General features: G+C 32.4%; 2 protein-coding genes across 2 annotated transcripts; one reads left to right on the forward strand and one right to left on the reverse strand.

The window, feature by feature from the left end:
• Window positions 1-639: 639 nt before the first annotated feature.
• On the forward strand, window positions 640-2568 carry LOC124372983 (luciferin sulfotransferase-like). Its single transcript, XM_046831389.1, is given in 3 exon segments — window positions 640-1729; window positions 1731-1973; window positions 1975-2568. Coding segments are annotated over 3 exon segments (675 nt in total). The 5' UTR covers window positions 640-1571; the 3' UTR covers window positions 2249-2568.
• Window positions 2569-9461: 6893 nt separating this feature from the next.
• Window positions 9462-17410, reverse strand: LOC124372984 (shootin-1-like). Its single transcript, XM_046831390.1, has 8 exons — window positions 17221-17410; window positions 16209-16354; window positions 15657-15785; window positions 14609-14770; window positions 14361-14499; window positions 13217-13465; window positions 11793-11854; window positions 9462-10598 (listed from the first exon to the last, which is right to left on the reverse strand). The coding sequence occupies exons 1-8, from the start codon at window positions 17321-17323 to the stop codon at window positions 10458-10460; spliced, it is 1131 nt and encodes a 376-aa protein (XP_046687346.1). The 5' UTR covers window positions 17324-17410; the 3' UTR covers window positions 9462-10457.
• Between the last annotated feature and the right edge of the window lie 279 nt (window positions 17411-17689).

Consider the following 17689-nt stretch of genomic DNA (forward strand, 5'->3'; position numbering starts at 1 on the left):
AAAAGACACAAGATTTTTGTAAAACTCACAAAAAATTCAATTTTTTGTGCTTTGGTTGACTGAGCTATGAAACAACCTAGAATGTAATCTCATTTTTGAGAAAATACGATAAAACTCAGAAGGCTCTGCTGTGTTCGAAAAATTCAAATTTTACCACCGTAATAACAACAAGACAGAACATCCACTAGTACTGTGTTTACTGAAACCACAGATTATACTGCAGGAACATGTGTCAGTGAAATCCAAAAATAAAATTCAAAATTAAACACTGATGGATTACCGACATTTCAATTACGCAAAAGTGGTTAGAAAAGTCCAAATATGTATTATACCTTGATTCATGTTGTTTTTCTGTAGTTATTACATATTTATATTATGTATAGTATGTGTTCTTTTATTTCATTTTAATACTTAAACTTTCATTATTTGAGCCCATAATGATGTTTAAGAATATATTTAATAACGTGTGTCGTCATCACGGTATAGCCTCGTGATAGATGTTTTGTTACCACATCGGCCATCACGAGACGGTACCGTGATAAGTGGTTGGTGGGTAAACAAGAATTAGGTGACAGATGATAGTTTTATTTGTAATAAAAAACAATCAAATACAAAATGATAGATATACTAAACACAACGGTTCTGTGGTGTAATAGTAGCATTATCGCCTGGCAAGTGAGAAGTTTGGGAGAGCAAATACATTTATTCATCAATTTGTATTGATCGTATATGGGTAGGAGGGACTTGTGCAATATAACATGGACTCTCAAACACAATAATTGCTTTACTTTTTAATTTATTCAAACTAAATTTCATACAGAAGTAGTACCTACTTGCATACGCCTTAGATAAGTTCGTTAAAGTCTTCAATGAGAATTCCAATAAGAAATTCTAAGCCTAAGGCCATTCACATTTGTGTAAACATTTTATTGAGACTAAATTAAATTTTATTGCACATCAAATGTGACAATTTTTACATTTTTTGTCTCATCAGGTTTCAAGATGGTGACTGTTTCATGTTTACAAAAGGACTACCTCAGTCATCGAGGACTATAAAGCAAAACAGTGAAGGTGTCTAAAATTGTGTGATTTTTTTATTACTGTTATTCCTAAATGAGATTTTCATTATGAAAATCACTGTTTTGAGGAGTATACAATAACATTGAATATAGTTACAAACGTAATATCTATCTAATTGGAACAAAGCAATGTTTAAATTTATAGGAAACTACTCTATGGTACTATAAATCAATCTTAAAGTTTCTACATTTAAAACACTATTACTAGTATACTAACATTCTAAACATTAAAAACTTAATGCCTTCAGTGTTTTACAAACTTACATTAACTGTTACTAACTTTTTCACGATCATTACTTGTCCAACCATAAATACTTTTTACAATCACAATCATGAGAGAATTCTCTTTAATGTTTTATTTTTAAATATATATTAACTCAGTTTTTAAGAAAATTTTTTACTGACTACCTAATCGTGAGATATTGGCAGGCGGTATGAATCAGCGACTCGCTCTTTTGCCAAGTTGTGCATATCCCAAGTAAAAAATTTGGAATGCTGCACAGTCCCCAGCTACACAGAGAGGTGTTGGCTCTGAACAACCACCGACCCGAAGTCGACAGAGTCCTGACATCATGGAGGACTCCAGGTTATCAACTGGCTTCTTTCTCACAGTTCCCTCGACACTTCAAGACCCACCTCCCCTTCGCTCTTGGATCTATGTAAGGTAATCTACGTGGCTCGTAATCCTTTAGATGTGGTGGTTTCCTACTTCCACCACAACTGCTACCTTGCAGTCCACGGCTACACTGGAGATTTCCAGAAATACTGGCACTACTTCCAAGATGACCTATTGGTATACTCTCCATACTGGGAACATCTGAAGCAAGCTTGGGTCAAACGCAACCACCCCAATCTTTTATTCCTCTTTTATGAAGATCTCCTCAAGGATTGGAAACATACGGAAAATAAGTGCTTTCCTCAGGAATCCTCTGAACGATGATCAAGTCCTGAAATTGTCAAACCACCTTCAGATAGACAATTTCCGTAACAACGTTCCCCTCTATCTCGACGTTCCTATCACAGGCCTCACAAGAGACCAGGAACAAGGGCTCATCAGAAAAGGAAAAGTCAAAGGAAACAGCGAATTCACGGAAGAATTGGAAGCAGAAGCTAACAAATGGGTGACAGAAAACCTGGCCCTCACAGACCTTTGTTTTCTGTGCAAATAACATGATTACAAATTAATTTGCAAAGTTTGATATTTGGTGATCATGGCTACAAATGAAATCTATCAAATGCTCCAGAAGATTTATTTCTTTGTTATTATCTTTGTTGGATATGAAGTTAAAGATAAAAAATAACACGTAATTGTGTTATAATTACTTAGTTCATGCAATTTTTAATCAGGTAAGAATCACAAATGTTGAATATAAAAGCTTAATTTCTAATCCTTTTACCATGTCGTACAATTTTTACTATATACTTATATTTCCACATTACTTGTGTTTTATCATAAAAAAAGAAATTTTATTTAGTTAATAACACATATTTTAAGAATAGACTGTAGTAAATTGACTTAAAAAAATCCTCCCACTATAAAAAACCATGTTAAACCTGATGCACTTTTACAACTATACGATTGTAGCATTAAGGGAGATATCTAAGATTAAAGATACAATTAATACACATCCAAACTCTGTATACTTTTTGAATATTTGAACGTTGAATGCATATAAATGATAGAATCTTTACACATCTTCCATAATTCTATGACTAAAAATAAGGTCTCAAGAGTGCATGGAGTTTAACATTGTTCTACGTAGTTACAATCAAGATGGCTGCTAATTCATCTGTCTCTTAAATTTAATGAAAATACTAAATAGATTTGGTGTTAGGGAAATATTGTTTTTATCTGACCTTGAAAAAACTCTTGCTTGTTTGACCAGTTTGATAAATAATTTTTACTTTAATTAATTTTTTATTTAATTGTCTGAATATTTTTGTTGTATGCTTTTTATTCATAGATACATTTTACTGTTTTGGTTTACTTAAGAAAAAGTTTGGATGAACTGGAGAGATGGTTTGCCAGATTTGGAGGTGCTGTCACAAGATATACAGATATCCTAATCAACTGCTTTCCCCTTACATTCACATGTGTTTAATTCCTAGAGTCAAGCTTAATACCTTTAAACAAAGAACCTGTAACCATTCCTGTACATAACTCATGTACTATGATGAATAATATTTTGTTCAATTTAAAACTGCTATCCTGATGAATTATGTTCCAAACTGTGAATAATCACAACAAAGATCACTGAATAGTGCATTCAGATCAGGTAAACAAAGAAATATGGCCAAGGAAGGTGTTTGGTTTGTAAATTAACATCTAATTAACCCAGATATGCCTGAATTATTTTTTTTTAATTTTTTTTAATTCTACAGTTTTTTTATACTATAAATGTATTCTTCAACACATTTTAACAATAATTGTAAAAAATTTCATCGTCGTTTAGTAAATAATGGGTGGCCTATATATAGGACAGTAGGAAAATATGAGTGAAATGCTAAAATATTCCAAAAATGCTTTTTATTTTTTAGAAGGGTTACATTTACATTGGATATATATGTTTTATGTACTTAATTCAACTGTGTTTTTAACAAAGATATATAAAACAAGCTTAAATAAAATTTTTAGTAAGTGCATTTGTAGTTTATGGCTTTGTGTTGGTAATCAATAAAAACATTTAGTATGAAGACCAACATCACACTTTTGGCATCTGGTAGTGCACTTGGCATGGCAATGCCCACATCTCGTTTGCTTTTCCTGAGGAACAACAAGGTGGTCCAATCTGTCAAACCTGGAGTCCACTTTTGATTGTTTCGATGGGCCGTCCAGCCTTTGACGCGCACTCCTTTACCAAATGTTTCTAGCAGGTTACAGGCAAGTCTGCGTCTGAAAGACAAGTGGTCAAGGTTCCCTCCCGCATGGCGGTGAAGTTGCCAGGCATTTTGTTCTGCACTGTCAATGCAGTCACAGATCAGAGGGAAATACCACTTCTTACCTCTGATTATGGATTCGGTACAGGCTCATATTTTTGATCGCACCGGTCCACTCCGCCCATTTTTTTGTTGTACTGGTGTATGAGGTTTGGTTGAGGGATGAAAGCATGTTTCTTGGCTTTAAGTGAAAAGCGTTTTACCTGATGTTATGGGTTGTACACCAACAGCATTTGAAACAACAGTGACAATACTGTTGTCATTCTTCCATCTTGCAATAATTAAATTTTCATCACATACTTTTTCGTATTCAAAAGTTCCCCTTTCTTTCTTTTTCAAATCTTTACTATCAGTCCAGTGGGCACTTTGCTATTCTGTTCTCTCTCACCGTACCAATAGCTCTTATATTCTTTTGGGACAGTTTTCTCAAACAAAGGTAGACCAGAAAAAAAATTATCAAAATACAAGAAGTACGGGAAATCACCATTCTTCTTCAGAACATCACAGTACTGCAAAACAACACTGGCACCAAGGCCCAAGTGTTCATACTGAGGGTCCAAGGTGTGGCTGCTCCCTTGGTAGGGGTCTTTTCCAAACTACAATAGCCATTGGGTGTAGCACCAACCCAAATTTTGTAACCATAGCGAATAGGTTTGTTTCTGATGAATTGTTTCAAACCATGCCTCCCAAAATATGGGGACCCATAGACTCATCAACTGAGTGGTGTTCCTCATGTGGTGCGTAATCAAAAAATGTTTTGTTCAATGCATCAAACAATGGACGTACTTTTGCATACTTGTCATCAGCATTGAGGTTGTCATTATCACAAACATGCAAATTTGACATAATAAACTCAAATCTGTCTCTAGAAATTGGCATTTACAACTAATTCATTGCGAGTGTCCAAAGCTGTTTCCCAAAACATTCGTCTTCGAGGTAATGGAACATAACCACTCAACAACAATACTCCTATGAAACATTTCATTTCTCATCGACAGTTACATCACCTAAAACGGTTTATGTAATGCCGCATAACGATTTGTTTTCTCAACTAATAAATCTACAATATCATCATCGAAAATACAGAAAAACTGTTCCATTGGTGTTAATTTTTGTTGTACTTCCTGTCTATTACTCCAAATAGTATCATCTAGTTTTAGGTCCTCTTTGACCCATTTGTACTGCTTTTTAGTGAATGGCTTACTAACCTTTTTTGCTGGTTTCTCTTCAGTGAAATTCTGAATTCGTCTTACTTTTTTTATTTGTGGCTGTGCTATGTCCATCTTCGCTGAACTAGAGGGTAAGGTTGGTTGTGATAAAGAAGGATCCTCTTCATCTTTGTTGTCACTCAGTTCAAATTCTTGGGAAACTTCAGCCGGGGCCAATAGTTGGTTTCCTGGAAGATGATGGATTGAAGTCATGTCCTCATCCCCAGAATCCTCATCAGTGACATCATCATTTGCATTGATTTGGGTGGCTGAATATATACGCCAATTTCTTCATCAGGTGGCACTTGGATCTCTTCATCTTCTAGCATCGTCAAAATTTCATGAAGGTTTCAAGTTCCTAAAAAATTCAAAGTACGATAAATAACAAGGTTTTTTCAGAATTTTTTTATAAAATAACTGTAAAAAATTGTATTGATGCTTAAAACAAAAAGTTTAAACCCAATTACTAAGTCACGACTTGAAATACAAGGGTCGAAACTCATTTGAGAGTGGGAAGCATTATTGTTGTACATATGCCTACTGGACTACATGTAGGACGGCCAATTCCAAACATAACCTATAAACGGTCTGAATTTAGAACGGTCACATTTCAAGATAAATGTAATAACTAGTTAGTCAGTTATTAGGAAAATGTACTTACTTAAATAGGTTTAAAACTACGAAATAATAGTATTGTACTTACTTTTCGCACATGGCGCAGAGCTCATGAAGTTGATTGGAAATCCTAAATTTGTAAACTAGTCTAAAGAAACAAACTAGTTGAAGCATTCACTTGATTGTTTGCTCAGATGCATTCAGTAGCTCTTACTGAAGACAGCAACCACCCTGCCACCCTGTTGGAAAAAGCTGAAACTACTTCAGAAGTAAGCTTTATGGAGAAACACTACAAGTGTCCTAAATATAGGTCACTAGGCATATCTGGGTTAAGATTGCTCCTGGCCATTCAATTAACTCAACTAGAAATGTCCGATGTAGCTCGAGCCTTTGTTGAGCTTGCAGTTCCGGGAATGGAAGCAGCAGGAGAATTTACATTGTTTAAAAATATGTACTTGTATTAGTTTTAGAGGAGTAATAATGTTAAGAACATTTTATTATATTCTAATAAAGGAGTTCAGGAGTTTTTCACTCTACCTGTAAAAGTTGGAAAAAGATGTAAGAACAAGAATTTAAAAATTTTGAAGTTGTGGGCAACAGTTTTTAAAAATTATACTAGGCATGAGACGTACCATAGAACAAAATTACTTTACTTTATAGATGATTGTTATTAGAAAATGTTTACTCATGAAGGTATCTGTAGAGATCATCACAGACAGAAAGCAGAACAAGTAATTGTATTATAATTGCTTTGTTCATGTAATTTTTACACAGGTAAGAATCAGAAATGTTGAATTAAATGCTTAATTTCTCAGCCTTTACCTTCATAATCAGATAAAAAGTTTTCTGTGTATTTATATTTCCACATTTTTCATGTTTTGGTGTAAAAAAATTAAACAAAATTTATTTGCTTAGTGACACATACATGAAGACTTAGCTGTAGAGAATTGACTTGAATTTTCCTCCTATAAAACAATGTTAAACCCACACTTTTACTCCATTATGAATATAGCATTATGAGAGATGTCTTAATATTAAAGATATAATAAACCTTACAAAAGTTTGAAAAATGTATGGAAATTGTTAAACTTCTTACGTTTATTTGTTTACTTGGGAATTTTCTTAAATAGTTTTTATTTTGATGGCCAAATATACAGAATTTAAGTTACAAGATATCGCTATTGCATGTCAAATAGAGACGTCATTGATACGCTTAATAAAAGCCAGTTGAGTTAAAACTGGATTAAGTTTCTTTGAATGGTACAAATGTACTTTTACTGTATGTATGTTTAAATGTACCATAAGATGCAAAGTGATAGTGTTGACTCACAACCGTGTATTATTTTACTCTTATTGTTCTCTGTGCTGTTTTATGAGAGCCATAAAAGAATAATGTGATATCTAGTTACAAGCAATTTTATTGTTCATAGACTGAGCTAGTGAAAATTTGCATAATTAATGGATCTAACAGGGCCTTCTTAAAAATATTTTGTCTGATTGTGTGATAACTTTTGATAGAAAGGTCCTAGGGGCTTAAAAACTTGTTACATAGGTTCATCTTGCTTCAGTGTAGCACACTATCTATTGTGGGGTAAAAACATCAAAGGGCAGTCCGTCCATCTGTGTGATGGAAAACAGATGGTTGTAAAGTTTAAGATATGACAGACTTTATTACTATAGGTATATGATTACCACAAGGATCGACATTAGGACCTTCCTTATTTATTGTGGCATTGAATGGCTTTGCACATAATATGCCATCTAAATGTGTACTGTATGCCTATGATACTAGTTTGATAAATGTCAGTAAGGATTTACAACAATTAATTGTTAGCTCAAGATAGGACCTTAAATAAAGCCTCCAAGTGGTTTAAGGCTAACTTTTTATTTTTAAATAAGGAAAAGACTGAAAATATTGTTTTTTCTTTACATGGTACAATGTATTATACTTTTTCACCTTTTAAATTGTTAGGAATTTAGTAATCTGAGCTGGGAGTCACATGTACAAAATTTTAGCAAAAAGCTTGCTAGAGCACTTTACTCATTGAGGAAACTAAAATTTTTACCTATTTGGTCTTACTGTGAACCAATTTTCAGTTTTAAATGACCTTACCTTGTCAGTACATATTTTGTTCTTTAATACAGGTGGAAAACTAAGGTATTTATCAACAAATGTAACTTAGGTATTTATCAACTGTACATAGTTATACCACAAGAATTAAGGGTAAGCTTAACCTCATAAGTGTAGGATTATAGTTTAACACAGAAGAGTCATACATTTATGGAGTTGAAACTTTTTTAATAAATTACCTGAAAAGAAATGGACGATTAATTTAAACAGGTTTGAAAATGTAATGAGGAACAAAGTGAATAAAAATGCCTTTTATTCTAAAGATTATGTCCTGTGATATTAATTATATAAACTTTTTAAATAATTTGATCAACCATTTTTCTTTAATAATTAGTTTAGCTGTAGAGTTTTAACATGGGGTTTTACATTAGGTTAGTAGTGTGTTATTTATTGGTTGTTGTTTATTATCAAATTTTTATTTATATATGTGTTATTTTTATGGACAAAATAGCATAGTTAAAGTAAGATATAAATTTTGGTTTTTAATGGTTTCATGACAATGTCAATTACATATAAGTTAATGTTTAAAAGACAAATGGATCTTGATTTCTGAAGACACTATTCTAGGCAGATACAAACACTTGATGAGTATTTATTATATATATATATATATACTTTGAACTGTCATACATGAGGTCCATGCTCAGTGCCTCTCATTGTTTATTCGAGTAATCAACATTAAAAAAACTCCTGTACTGTGTAGTTTCCTATAAACTATAACATTATTGGTTAAACTTAACATGTTTCATAGAGCTTTGTCTGAAATCAACCAATCCATTAAGGTAGCATCTTCACAATATACTCTGTTGATTAGGTATTATGTAAACACCTAGGTATATGTATGTTATTCGTTCCGTGCAGACCTGTACTCTTAAGTTCAGTTTTAATAATTAGTGTTTTTTTTTTTTTTTTTTTTTTTTTTTTTTTTTTTTTTTTATTATTAAATGCATGTTTTAGAGACATTGTGCATGAAGTTGACACACAACATTGTTGTTCCTGACTAATGTGTATCACAAGGTTTATTTTTACCTTATTAGTTTAGTTATCTACCTGATGAAGAGATCAGATTGCAGCTCTCAAAACGTAGTGTTTTTGGCCTTTGTTTCACAGAACTTTGGCAAATGTCAGAAAAATTCCTATTTGCTTCTGTTTATTAATTTCTTTATTTTGTTTTTCTTATTCCCAACATAAGACCAATATAACGAGTTACTTTTTGACTGACATAAATTAGACTCCCTATGAACCAATGTGTACCATTTTCAATTCTGGTATTGAGGTAAAGTTGGTACAACACCATTGTAAGTACAGACAGACAGAAATTGCATATCGTCATCAGAAGCTGGCAGAATAGGCTTCGCTAAAAGTTTTCCATTAATATCGGAACTAATAGTTCTTCAATATACCTTTTAGTTTCCTGTTTAGACACTAATCTCTACAACAGGTTATTTTATGACACTTGAGGATCTGGAATTGAGTAATGTACTAAAGATGTAACAGAATCAACATTATTTTTATTGTTCAAATATACAGTGTTAAACAACATACATTAAACTATTTACAGTATGCATTTCAGTACTCTATTGTAAAAATATATACATTATGTGTTCGGTGGTAGTTCCTGCACTGTTGCAAGCAACATTTTGAAATCAGAACTTTCTTTTATTAGTAGCTCAAATTAATTATTTGTGTAATGCAATAAAAATATAGTATATATGGTATTAAACAAATAACTTACAAATTTCACAATGGATTGGAATAGATCACTATTTAAATTTTTAGTAAAAACAAATTTGTAAACATTGAGTATTTGAATCTTTAGTAATTGTTCATATTCTAAATATTTTGTTTGTAATCTTATGACATTTTTATCATACTTCAAAAAACTCATTGGTCACAAAAGCTTTACCTATTTATTATTTAGGCTAGAGGCTTTTAAGTGAATTAAAAATGTAATTCTCTTAATTAAACTTCAATTTATCTTATGCAAAAACATTATTTTATCATTTATAGCCCACTCACAATTTTACTGTGTTCTATTTGTCATTCTACTTTAACTAATTGCAACTTTAACAGATAGTTATATTACAATTCAGACATTTGAGTAGATAATAAATTATAACCTCTTAGTTTATAAGTGTATTAGTTAAGTAATTTTTATGACGCTATCCAATGTATACACAATGTACTGTATATTCAATGAATACAGATTTTAAATTCAATTCAATAGTGAATTGTAATGTAATGATTGATTGTATTCTCAATAATTCAACAAACTGGTATGAGTATATATCATTTGATAAAGAAAACCCATGATTAGAGGTGACATTTTTATACACCAACACTTTTCTTAAAACCTTAAACAAAACTAAAAATATTCCCAGTCTGAAAGACATCTGTTCATTCAATTGGACCAGTGATATCAGCTGCTGGGCTGAGAATCTGACTTCATCCATATCGCCAAAAACATGCTGTGGTTGGCAATACGAGTCAGAGTGGGACGTCGGCAGGAGGCATGTCCAACTGCCTACGCATGCTCGGTGTCCGGCGTTTCCTCAGCGTCCCAAGCACATTGATCATTTCTTGCACCACTGGTGGCTGCTCCTCAACCTTTTGTAACCTCGGTTTAGGCTGCATATCACACTTGATAGTTAGTTTTAAATGCATTATATCTATATGTTTCTATTTTAAAGAATACTATTCTATTCTGTTTCTGTTTTTAGATATATGGTTAAATTTTTGAAAATATTTTTAGTATTATAGTATTAGATTGAAAGAAATGTGTAACGAATATAAATTTTTGTAAAATTATTTTATGGATTTGCATAATATAGAGAGAAATATACATTTACGTTTAGTTATTGTCTGTGTTTTGTGTACGGCATAACAAGCACGAATGTAAATTGACAAGGGATCTTCCTCTAGGTACTACAGTACCGTAGATTGCAGTAGTGTTATGTAAATCACAGTGTAATCCTCAATAAACTGTTACAGTCAGGATTAGTATTATGACAGTTGAATGAGAATATAGAAACACTGTAGTGTCTTTAGAAAAATAATATCAACTTGTTATTTTAAAGATATATATAATTTAATTAGAAGCAAAAATAAATACATTTACTACAAAAAACACTCACTGCTTTATTAAATGACAACTTATTTACAAACAAGGTAATTGATATCAATTAACTCATTTACGCTTTTTGGAAATTTTATATAAAATTGCATATTAAACAGATTGCTACGTATATAACAGCAACTACTTCTCAGCAATAACAGAAATCCAATCTAGCGTTTACTAATATGACAATAGGCTCGAGACAGGGTTGGCGGTATGAGTGCTTTAACTTAGAGGTCTCAGCACATTATGCTTTGAAATGATATGGGTTTTATAGTTTTGTTATTGGGATAGTGTTCTGTGTCCTGTAATCTGTTGTTCAAGTTCATTGCCGGTGAAACATGTGATGTTCAAACATATGTTGTGTAATGTTGGTACCTATCAACTAAACCAGATTTAATGATGGCTGAGAAGAGAGTCAAGTTGAAACACGGTTCAAGCTTTAATCACTTAAGTATGTAATGTGAAAATATTATCTCATTTGTATCAATTAAATATAGGCTACTGTGGCTTTCTCACAATTAAAACTTCCTTTCTTAAAGGAACTGAACATTATATTTTTAAATAAAGAAATACACATTTATTTTTTAATTTATTAAATTTTATTATTTGTAATGAAAGATAGTGATGTAAATGAAGTTTATGATGCACTGTGAAGAGATGAAGAGTCAAATTTTTGTCGCAGGTGGTGAAATATAATATCTTACCTCTGTGGACTTTAATGTGAACCTTCCTCCTTTTATTTGGTTGATGATGTCATCAATAGCTCCTGAAAAAAGTTAACTTAATAAACAAAATTTTTATAACAATTATATAAAAAAAAAAAAAAAAAAAAAAAATCATAATAATTCATCTTTATAAAAGCCAAACATTTCTTAACCATTAAAATATATTACATTAGTTTTTACCCATTTTTTGAATTGAGTGTTATATGTAACTGTAAGCGTTAAGTGAATTTAGTTTAGCTGTGCATTTTAGAAGCTAAAATTATAATAGAGAACCGTAATAGGTTCTAATTTTCTCTGTAAATAAATAGTCTTTTGAACCTTAGAAACAATGATATTCCAAAAAGAACATATTTTCTCAATTGGTTCTAATATTAGTTTTATAATCAATTAACCACTTAAATTCAATACTCATGTTTTGATTGGTATTTAACATTGGGGCAATTTTATTGATTCTCCGGAAAAATCTGTTGGATATTAATAGCTGACAGTAAAATCTTAAATTAGTATCTTCATAACTATAATGTTAAATTGTGTTAACAAAATATTTACAGTTTCCTATGAAATATGTCAGTCCTATAGGAAATACATTAAATAACAATGTAGAGTTATAAAGATTATTTCTCTGAAAAGTGAATACAGATGTTAAATGAGAGTTCTTTAAAACTATTATATTTAGCATCTAGTAAAACAAACCATTGCAATAAATTTGAATTATTCATATCTTATATTTTCTATCACAGCCATTCTAATTAAAGAACAATGTCACTGGTACATTAAGAGCATATCTTTTTAATGACTTCAAGCTACAATATTCTTCCATCTGTTAGTACCGTACAGTGTATATAGGGATGTAGATATCCTTGAAAGGCCCTGGGAAAATGTCAACTGGACTCCTCCCTATTTATTTACGAAAGTGTAGCCTTGGCCCTTCACATTGGGGTTTGGGCAAATGACCTGAGAAATCATTCTGACCGCATCACTATAAAGGATATAGATTTGACTCACTAAATTGGGAGTGATGTTTAAAAAGAGATGTAATAATTGACTGGTTTAACTTAAAACTATATAGAAATGAATGAAACTATACATCACTTAAGAGTAAAAAATCAAATTTTTTACCAAAAGCAAATCTTTACCTACTTCAGAGGCGTGGTATGAAGTCGGTGTATGGATCCTGGATAAGTTTAAACTCTTCCAACTACTGAAATTTTGGATCCAAATACAGAAATCTTTTTTATCTCACTTTTTGTAGAGGAAACTTTATTTGTATAAGTGTCAAGTGTATTGATGCACTTAACTTTTATATGAAGCAGTGTTACTAGATGAAAAAATCTTCATTTGTTTTTAAAAACCCACTACTCTCTAATCTGTTAACAATATTAAAAATCCAGTAACTTATATACCAGGTTGTGAGGGTTGATTAGTAGTTTTCCTGGGGATGCCCAGAAGATTAGCCATCTCTAGCACAGCACTGCTTGAGTGAACTGGAGGAGCCTCGGCACCATCACAACTGGGGCGACGGCGGAGAGTGACTGGAGGTGGTGGACACAGGGATGGCATGGGAGGAGGGGGTGGTGGTGGTGGTAGAGGGGGTGGAAATGGAGGAGGAGGTGCTTTGAGGGACTGTTCCAATTTCTCCTCCAGCGAACTAACTGAAATCAAAACATTTCATCACTAAAATATCGCAATTATTAGGATTGTGCAGTAAAAGTAAGGAATAAATGTTACAATAATTAATTAAGGCATTAAGATTCCTGTATATTGCTATATACAAGAGTGTAAACAAAATTTTCAAGAGTAGCCTTTCATTACCTTGGCAGATTGTATAGTACATGTTTCTTCTGTGAGATGAGCATTGCACTATTTTCGTGAGCTCGGAGCAGTTATTGGCATCATCTAAGAGGATTGGTTTTGTATACAGTTTGAACTTTTTGCGAAAGCAGTTTGCTCCTCATATTTTTTATGGCGGATTAAAGTGGCCAGCTAATTTTTAAAATGTTGTTTTCTACTTGTGAAACACTCCACTGTTGTGATATTGAAAACAGCTAAAAAGAATAGTGCTATGAAAAACACTCAAGTATGTGAGTATTTTTCTCAATCAAAATAAAGTTAAGTAATTACGTATGATGAATTCCATTTTGAAAGTCCTTAAATTTATGTAAAACTTGTGAAAACAATTAATAAAACTACACACTTTTCAATTTGCACTTGCTAATTTTTGATAAGTTATATAATACAACTTGAAATTAGCTCTAGCACATTTCTTCAGATGAAGAGGAATAAGAAAAATTACTGCAATATTTTGGTCAAAGTCTGACAATGACCAGCTCTTTGCAAACATTTAAGAGAAAGTGTGCACAAACCCTCATAGTTTTCTATTAATCCTTTCTCTACCATTTCAGAGCCTTTTGAAACTCAGCTCATCCGTAGATCTTGTAACAATGACACACCTTCCGGTGTGTTATAGCTAAATGGAAATGAATAAAAGGTAACTATAGTAGTAAAAAATGTATACAAAATAAATAGAGAAAAAAAAACTAAAGAAACCTTTAGAGGACAGTTGTTGAGAAACTGCTTCTGCTCTCTCAGCTCTCTGTAAAGCACACGTCAGTTCTGCTTCGGCCAGTTTGAGTTTCTCTTCCAATAACTCTAATTGAGCTTCAGCTTCCCTTTCTTCTAGCTTCTCCTAGCAAATCAAATGCATAAGTTAGATGGTGTGAAGATGTCTCATTGTAGAGAAGTTCCAAGTCTGTCTTTAATACTTCAAATGATTTCATTATGTGATGCACACATACCTGTAGAGCTTGTAATTCTGCTGTGTGCCTCTGCTGTTCCTCCTCCAGAGTCCTCTTGAGATTCTCAACTTCCATGACAACCTGGAGGAGTCTCTGGTCAGCTGCCACCTCGCACATCAGCAGCTGACTTTGATGAGCCAGTACATTCCTCTCTTTCTTAGCCTAAAGACAGTTAGTGAATGATTTACACAATCAGAAGTGAAAGTAGGATGGTGTTTGGTAGTGTTTTCCTGCCTATGTTAACATTATACTGTTATGTATAATTCAGAGGGTTTAAGACCAACAGAAAACCACTCTTGGTGTCAGCTGCTAACCTTACTTGCTGATTAAACCTTTGAAGACAACTGAATATCGGCAAAATACGTCAAGTTCTTTAGGCTCCTGACACAAAAAAGTTTTATATAAACTCATTCTTCTGACACATTTTGACGTAAAACTTAATATTTGTAATAGTAAATTGCACACAAACTTTTTGTTATGCCTTTATGGCAAAAAAGGTATGCTAATATGTATGACTGAAGTGTTGCCAACAACAAAACAAATCATTCAAACCATGTTTTATTTTTATATTTTTGTAAATTATCTCTAGTAAATATGGTTTCACACAATTTGGATACAATATGGTTACACATAGAAAAATTGGTAGGTTTTGCTCTGATTTTGCGGACAAATCCACAAACTGTCCTTGAAGAATGTTTACAGATATATCTGCACACCGTCCACTACAAATACAGTCTTCAGTGAATATATCCGTACCTGTCCACCAAGAGTTAACTAGCTTCCCATCACAAGAAAATACATCATTTAAGTTAATCGAAGACTGACTGGTAAAAATTATCCTGATCCTAGTTAGCCGTGAATATTGAGCTTAAACTATTAATTTATGCAAAAAAATGGACCATTTGTATGTTACACAGTTTCCTTGGTCTTTTCTATTTTGTAATTTATGAGTATACAAGATGAGTAAGTATAGAAGAAGTAATATATAGTATTATAACATTAATCTACTTTTTCTCCTAATAAGTATGAATATTACAAATAAACTCACTTTGTCTGCATCTTCCTTCATCCTCTGAGCAGTCATCTTTTCTCTCTCGCACTGCTCTCGGAGAGAAGACACCTCGGCCGCCACCAGCCGACTGACCTGGCCTAGATTCTCCCTCATCGATCTCAGTTCCTGAGAAGACCAGACCATTAATAGATTATTATTCTGAATGTTCATACATTACTTCTATTCTTTTAACGTTGGCTGGTAACATTTAGACAATTCAGCATCATACTGATATAGCTTAGTATTTCATCATACACGAAGCAATCCTCCTTTCTCTCTCTAATAGATATGATTATAGAAAATTCCTTCTTTGTTGTAGATAGTTCCTTCTTTGTAATTTGGAGACTTCTTATTGTTTAGTTTCCAAAAATGTATATTACAAGTTGAACAGTGAGAAAATAAATTAAGTTTTATTAAAAGAAAAATGATAATGAACTCTAAGAATTTCTCTGTTCTTTTTTAGTGATATTCTCAACTAACTTAGACATATGTTGTTTTATTATTGGCTTTATAATGTTAGAACTACAGCAAAATTTATGCACTTGTTACCTGTAGTTCGCTCTCCAACAGAGTGCGAGCGCTGCGCTCTTCCTCCAGTTGACTGGTCAAATCCACAATGGTCTCCTGTGCTTCGAACTCCTGGAGTCTAGCTGCATTCACCTCAGCCTGCAATCTTGCCACATCATGGTTCAACTCTGTAATCATGAAATACTTTACAATGTGTTGTATAATTTACTCTTTGTAAAAACTAGATCATCTATTTTTTTTTAAAGAATATATTAAGTAATTGTTTATACATTGAGATTGCATGTTAAGGTTAAATAGTTGAATTTTGTTGATTAAAAATCTTAGTTTGTAAAAAGGTTTTCTTGGTTTCATTAAAAATTAATCAACTTTTTTGCTGTATTAACTTGAATACTCTGTAACGGAAAGCCTGAGAAATTTGCCTGCAGCCCTGAAACAAATGCTTCTGCAACCAAAAAAAGTAATTCATGAAAACCGCTGACTTGAGCTGTATTTAAAGAGATATGGTTTTCACTAAATATGGTTTTTTTAATAAAACGATGGAGTATAAAAAACTTTCAGAATATGGTAAAAAAATGTATTTATTCATTTGGCCATGGATGTTGCTTATACAGATATTTATTTGAAGAACAATTTTTATGACTCAGGTGGTTCCACCAAAACAAATATTTTCATTGAAGTCCTTTATTCTTGTGTATAGAAAATAAATGTAATATGTAATTAGCAATGTAATTTTCTCTTTTTCTCAACTAAATGTTGGCAAGTGATGTGATGCCAAAAGTATTTTCCATGAATATGTTAATAAAGAAAAATATTTTAGTATATTGTCTAAAAATGTCTATTATGCTAAAAGTGTTATTTTTATTTATAGATTCCTCAGACATCAATTCCTTTAAACAATTTACTGTTAGATGTATTCTATTAGGCTGACATATTATGTATTTCTAAATTTATTAAGTTTTTGGATTCAACTATCATTTTAAAGTATACACCAAGATAATATGAAATAATTCAGCACATGTTAAAACATCTATACCTTGTACAGACTTTCTGAGCTCATCAAAGTCATCAGTGTCTGTGGAAACTCCAGAGTCAGTGTCGTCCGCTAGGTCTGCCATGGTATCTGGAGCTACTTGCATCACCCTTTGCACCAGAGCTGTGCTGCGTCGTTTGAGCTCTCTGTTCTGTTTGTACCACTGCACAAATACATCACAGATTACTACTTTGAGAAGTCATGGTGTTAGAGAAGCAAGAATAATACTCTAAAAGTTAATATTTTTAACTTTACACAGCTAAATAAATGTCTATGGAAGTTTATTCTAAAACTATCAGAGTTTGTGTTGGTGGTTGCACTGGAGGCTTTAAAACTTGTAATCCTGTAAAGTACCCACCCTGTATACAGAGATATTGTAGTTAATGTATGAAGCAGAAGAATAGAGCATCTTGAGAAAAGAATGCAGCTACATTACAAAGGTAATTCTGGAAAACAAGTCGGAAAGGTACAA

The sequence above is a fragment of the Homalodisca vitripennis genome, unplaced genomic scaffold, assembly GCF_021130785.1.
Source record: "Homalodisca vitripennis isolate AUS2020 unplaced genomic scaffold, UT_GWSS_2.1 ScUCBcl_4527;HRSCAF=10751, whole genome shotgun sequence".
NCBI lineage: Eukaryota > Metazoa > Arthropoda > Insecta > Hemiptera > Cicadellidae > Homalodisca > Homalodisca vitripennis.

Excerpts from the sequence above, each read along its gene's own strand:
- LOC124372984 (XM_046831390.1), bottom strand. The coding sequence starts at position 17,323 with ATGCAAGTAGCTCCAGATACCATGGCAGACCTAGCGGACGACACTGAC. Across the intron at positions 15,786-16,208 it reads TGTTGGAGAGCGAACTACAG|GAACTGAGATCGATGAGGGA; the intron begins GTAACAAGTGCA and ends TGGTCTTCTCAG. Across the intron at positions 11,855-13,216 it reads TAATCAACCCTCACAACCTG|GAGCTATTGATGACATCATC; the intron begins GTATATAAGTTA and ends AACTTTTTTCAG.